General features: G+C 37.8%; 1 protein-coding gene across 1 annotated transcript; it reads right to left on the reverse strand.

The window, feature by feature from the left end:
- Nucleotides 1-3,055: 3,055 nt before the first annotated feature.
- Nucleotides 3,056-4,296, reverse strand: LOC139461129 (zinc finger protein 862-like). The gene is made up of 3 exons (XM_071242674.1): nucleotides 4,141-4,296; nucleotides 3,801-3,997; nucleotides 3,056-3,614 (listed from the first exon to the last, which is right to left on the reverse strand). Exons 1-3 carry the CDS (start codon nucleotides 4,294-4,296, stop codon nucleotides 3,056-3,058), a joined length of 912 nt encoding a protein of 303 aa, XP_071098775.1.
- Nucleotides 4,297-5,508: the final 1,212 nt, after the last annotated feature.

Consider the following 5,508-nt stretch of genomic DNA (forward strand, 5'->3'; position numbering starts at 1 on the left):
CCCCGAGAAACTGCTGCGCATATGTTGTAAATCCATGTTAGGTGTCAACAAAACAACACACAATTGGGCAAGGCGAGCAGAACTAGGATTCTATACTCTTATGTACACAGTACTAATATAAATTACGAAATGATATCACTATGTTGGTTCTTCAACATAGTGAAATTCTGGTTCTGGGATGGGAATACCAACTCAATCTATTCTCAGAAAAACAAAATATGTAAGTCTTTCAAAGAGACAATAAAGTCTAAATTCCACTCCCTCTTCAAGTGAGTTGGGTTTCACGCCGCTTTGAACAATATTCCAGTTATATCACGGTGTGTCAGTTCCATGTGAGAGTGAGTGAGTATGGTTTTACGCCGCTTTTAGTAATATTCCAGCAATATCACGGTGGGGGACACCAGAAATGGGCTTCACACATTGTGCCCATGTCGGGATTCGAACTAGGGTCTTCGGCGTGACGAACTAAGGCTTTAAAGACTAGGCTACCCGACCGCCTCGTTCCATGTGAGAGGAAAGCCCGAAGTGATGCAGGTGTCAGACGTCAAACACTTCGGTGAAACCCACGAGCACGGTTGTCGTACTGACAAAATCTAGAAACATAATCGGGGCGAACCGGGATTCGAACCCACGATCATAGATTTCTGGCGTGCCCAAGGGACGCTCATTCCGGCACAGCGAATTGCTGCGCCTCGGCCGACTGAGCCAACCATGCCCCAAAAGGCGCAAGAAAAAACTGAGGACATTCAGGACAGTTAAAAATGAAATAAAATTAGAATCCTATTTCAGTCACTGTAAAATAAGAAAATATCGAGTGCACTTTTCTAAACTAAGAGTAAGTAACCATAAATTAACTACAGAACTTGGAAGACATACAAAGCCACCCTACCCACAACATCAGAAACTATGCCGTACATGTTCAACCATTGATGAGGAAAAACACTACCTACTTTATTGTACCAAACACACAAAAGAAAGAAATATACTATTTGGAAAAGTATCCACTCAAAATGTAAATGTCCACAATAATGAAAACATATTATTTCACCACATCCTCTCAAATATTGAGCCATCAACATCAATTTCATATGTTTCAAATGGATGATGTCAAGCAATAGATTCCTTTTGATCAACCTATGACATTTTATGTATAATATCATCAAATCTGTACTGTTGATATTTTCTATACATCAAATCATTTCTTTGTGTTTTCAGGTATGTATGTCTGTCTGTATATGTGTATGTATGAATTATGATGTGTGTTTTTTTCGGGAAAGGAATGTTTTCTGCAATGAATATCCTTTCAGATACAAATAAATCAGATCATGAAACAAATATATCCATTACAGTCCCTTCCAAGTCTATGGTATTTAGCAAGTCTAGATTGCTGCAGTATCAGGGTTTGTACAAATCTGCTGAATTAATCTGTTAATCTCCAGCTGGTATTAGTGACACCACACCAAGACTCCTGCTCTTCCCCCTGCCACTCGAGCACTGGCCAGACATGTGTGATTTTGGAGACCTGGTGACATATACGATCTTTGTATTTTCTTTACTTTTTTAATTGGTTGGCATTTCCGGTTAAAATTAATAGGAACATTGATGACTTAATTGCTTTATCACCAAAGAAAGCAAATATACAGAGCAATCCGTCTTCGGTTCCATTTGATTGATATAAAAAAATAACAGTCTTTTCAAATGACTTCACAAGTTGGCTTAAAATATTGTCCACTCAGGTTGCCTCGCATAGACATGTTCGACACACGTTATGTGAAGAACATTCTCGATGTACTGCTCTTTGAAAACTTTGCAGTCAGAAGAAATGTCTCTGTCTTAGAACTTCCAATAAAAACGTATATTCTGTTCGATGCTACATCAATCAAACTACCATACAACAATCAAGTCTCGTTAATCCGACAATCGGCTTTATCCGACACTAATGATGGGAACCGATTAAATCAGTGCTATTTAGACCCGTTAATCCGACAGTCTCGCATTCCGACTCCGACACACCTAATTTGCAACGAATCACCGAAATCACTCATTAATCAGTCTCGTTAATGCGACACAGTGATCAGCTTACTCCGTGGTCATCTGCCCTTTACTTCTATTTTAAGTGAAAGAATTAATAATTATCTAGAAAATAATAATTTGTTATCAGAATCACAAGGAGGATTACGATACGGATATTCTACTGTTGATAACATGTTCGTATTGCACTCCCTCATTGAATACCTCAGGACACACAAAAAAGAAACTGTATTGTACATTTATAGATTTCTCTAAGGCCTTCGATAACGTTTGGTGCTTTGGACTCTGGCAAAAATTAATAAAAACAAATGTACAAGGTAAACGTTTCGAGATCATATTTAACAATTATATCAAGACATAAAGTCGTATGAAAATTCATCGTTTTTCTCTAGTAATATCGGAGTTAGACAGGGGAAAAATCCATCGCCAATTCTCTTTGCCCTGTACCTAAATGACCTTGAAGAATATCTAAAACAGAAAATATGTAAAGGTATTGATGTCATATCGGAAGATGAAGTAGTTAGATGATACTATTATACTTGCAGATAACCCCTGTGACCTTAGAGAAAAATAATAAGAATGTTTTTTTTTATGAATATCGAAAACAATGGAAGTGGTTGTATTCTGATCAAGAAAGAACAATAATGTGTTTAGGATAGGCGATAATGTTGTTGTAGTAGTAGATAAATATAAGTACTTGGCAGTGTTTTTGACACAAAAAGCTGTCAATAGGTCACTGACTTGGACCCAAGAAATGTAATAAGTCAGTGGCAAAAGTCAATAAGTCAAAACACAAACAATTTTTGGACAGCGTTTAATCAGTAACACTATGAGGAAACTTCAAAGTGGGCAATATTCATAACATCTATGTCACATATATACTGAGGCAGTCCATCCTGCCTTCAAATGCCAACTGCTTTTGACTTTTCAACCTGGGTGTTAGACTAGTGTCGATATCTTGCTCCAGATCATTAGCTTAGGAGACTGTGCACCGCAGCCTAGTGATTGGCCAACCAAAAAGCCTTCATTTCAAATTGAACAAAAGTCTTTTCTTTTTTCCCCAGCAGTCGAGTGCCCCAGAAAAATTTACGTCTTCCAGTTTTTTGCCTTCAACTTTCACCCTAATGATAGCGTCCTGTGTGGCAGGCAACAGCCTGTTTCTCAGTGGGACAAGAATTGTGTTTTGTGCACTAAAACCTCGTTCACATCCTGCTGTGTGAACAGGGAGTGTGAGTGCTAGCTGGGCTAGTTTAATCATATTAGGGAATTCCTCTCTGTGATACTTATTGACCAATGTCCACAGATTAGCAAATGTATCTCTTGGATACATTTCAGCTAGAACTTTCAACTTCAAGTCAGACCACTCAGATCTGGCATCATCAGGATTGATGATTGGAGGACTTGAAGATGTGTGCTGCTGCTTGTCATCTCCTGTCCAAGTGTGTGTCTTCTCCACACCATACTGCTGGATCAGTATTTCCATTTGCTCATTTCCCCAGTCAGCCAACTCATCCTTGGAAAGAAAGCTGATTGGTCTTAATCCCAACACACCAATTGCAGCTAACAGATCTTGTTCAGGAAATCTGTAGAGAAAATATGAAAATACAAAATTGTGTCAAAATAACCTCATGCTTAAATACAAAAACTAAAGTACACTTGTCTTCTGTAACTTGAGTGAGTTGGGTTTAACACCACTTTTAACATTATTCCAGGTATATCACAGGATATTCATGCCCCCAACATGCGTGATGGCATCAACAGATCCTTACCTTTGTGAAATGTTATCAATCAGTTTGTCCAAGAACTTGACTTTGGCAGAAGAAATCTCTTTTTCAGAACAGCCTTTGATTGTGTGACCCTTGAAACCCTTCAGATCATCATCTAGATCATCCTTCAGTTTCTGCTGATGAAGACCATTGTCAGATTTCAACTCTCTCAACTTGTCAAGTGTATTGGTTAGGTTAACCTGGAATTAACATACATTGGATCCAGTCAGTAAAAATATAAAACGATACACAATTTTGTCAAATTAATTGTGTAATAACAACTTGAACTAAACTTGTACTCAAACGTAACTGCAGTTGACACTTAATTCACAATCAATAATACCTTCACAAGAGAGACATCCACATTCTCCTTCTGAAAGAACAGGTTCAACTTGGCAACAACTGGAATGATGTCCATCATCATGTAAGTCAGGGCAATGAACTTTGCGCAAGCTACCTGAAGAAAGAGAATTTGAACAGTTGTGACCACTGATTTCATACAATCAGTTCTGAAAATACATGTTCATCAACAGGAAGACCTAAAATTAAGCTTGAGGAATGTTTTTATTTACCAAAATTAATTCAACCCACCCAACTCAGCATATTCAGTGTTTCACAACCCCATTATTATAACTTGATCGATTAATTTATGATTATCATTTACTTTGTTGTAATTAAATTATGTAATTTATGAATGAAAAAATCTTAAAAGTACCTGTTTTATACAAAAATTCTGCATGCCTTTCAAATAACTGAAATAAACAAAAGGAACAATAAATCAACTGAAAAAAACACAAACTGTTAATATGTTATTGTACAGGTTAGCTGATTAACATTTGGAATTCAGAATATGACTGTCAGACACAGCAGTAAAAATAATAACACGAATAACATACCAAAGAATAACCAAAGAAATTAATAGGAATGTTGTTGAACTAAAAGATATCAATACTGTAATGTTAGTAAAATAAATTTAAAATCCAAAACAAAATTCACCTTTGTCTTCAAATGTGCTGCCTTTGGATCTTTGGATGTGTCAACTTCAGCCAGATAAACTAGAAGGGCATCTAGGGTCCTGTACACGCTCTCAAGTGCACTGTAAAAAGACAGCCATCTAACACTGTGAACTTCTTTGTACTTAAGCTGTGGTAAGTCTAGTATGGCATTTACTTCTGCCATCCGGGCAACTTTCTTGGGTGAATATTTAAAATAATAGTATATTGCTGTGATTGCTTGTTGGAAAGCATCCATGGCTGGAACACCCTGTGCAGCTTGGCTTGTACATAGTGCAAGTCTATGTGCGATGCAGTGCACGTTGACCATTCCAGGATTTTCTCTCTTCATCAGACCTGCCACACCCTTGCCCTGACCAGTCATGACCGATGCTCCATCAGAGCCGAGTCCCATCACCTTTGACATAGAAATTCCCCTTCTGGAGAGTTCTTTTCCAATTTCCTGTGAAAGAGCCGCTCCAGTACATTCTGTAATGTTAACATTGGTTAGGTAATTGGTGCTAGGTTGCATATTCACAGGATCCACAAGCTGAGTGTAAATAACCAGTCTCTTGTTCACACAGATATCAGTGCTTTCATCCGCTAAGATTGAAATATATGGGGATTTCTTCACTTTTGCACTTATTTCCTCGTCAATAGACGCCGACAGTGCTTCAATAAATTCACTTGCTGCATACGAGGAGTCATAAGTCACAGTG

Source organism: Haliotis cracherodii, unplaced genomic scaffold (genome assembly GCF_022045235.1).
Source record: "Haliotis cracherodii isolate W230 unplaced genomic scaffold, xgHalCrac1.p SCAF_14, whole genome shotgun sequence".
NCBI classification, from domain to species: Eukaryota; Metazoa; Mollusca; class Gastropoda; order Lepetellida; family Haliotidae; genus Haliotis; species Haliotis cracherodii.

Coding starts and splice junctions, on each gene's coding strand:
- LOC139461129 (XM_071242674.1), bottom strand. CDS start 4,296: ATGAAATCAGTGGTCACAACTGTTCAAATTCTCTTTCTTCAGGTAGCT. Junction 3,998..4,140: donor TGGATGTCTCTCTTGTGAAG/GTATTATTGATT, acceptor TGTTAATTCCAG/GTTAACCTAACCAATACACT. Junction 3,615..3,800: donor ATTGATAACATTTCACAAAG/GTAAGGATCTGT, acceptor TTTTCTCTACAG/ATTTCCTGAACAAGATCTGT.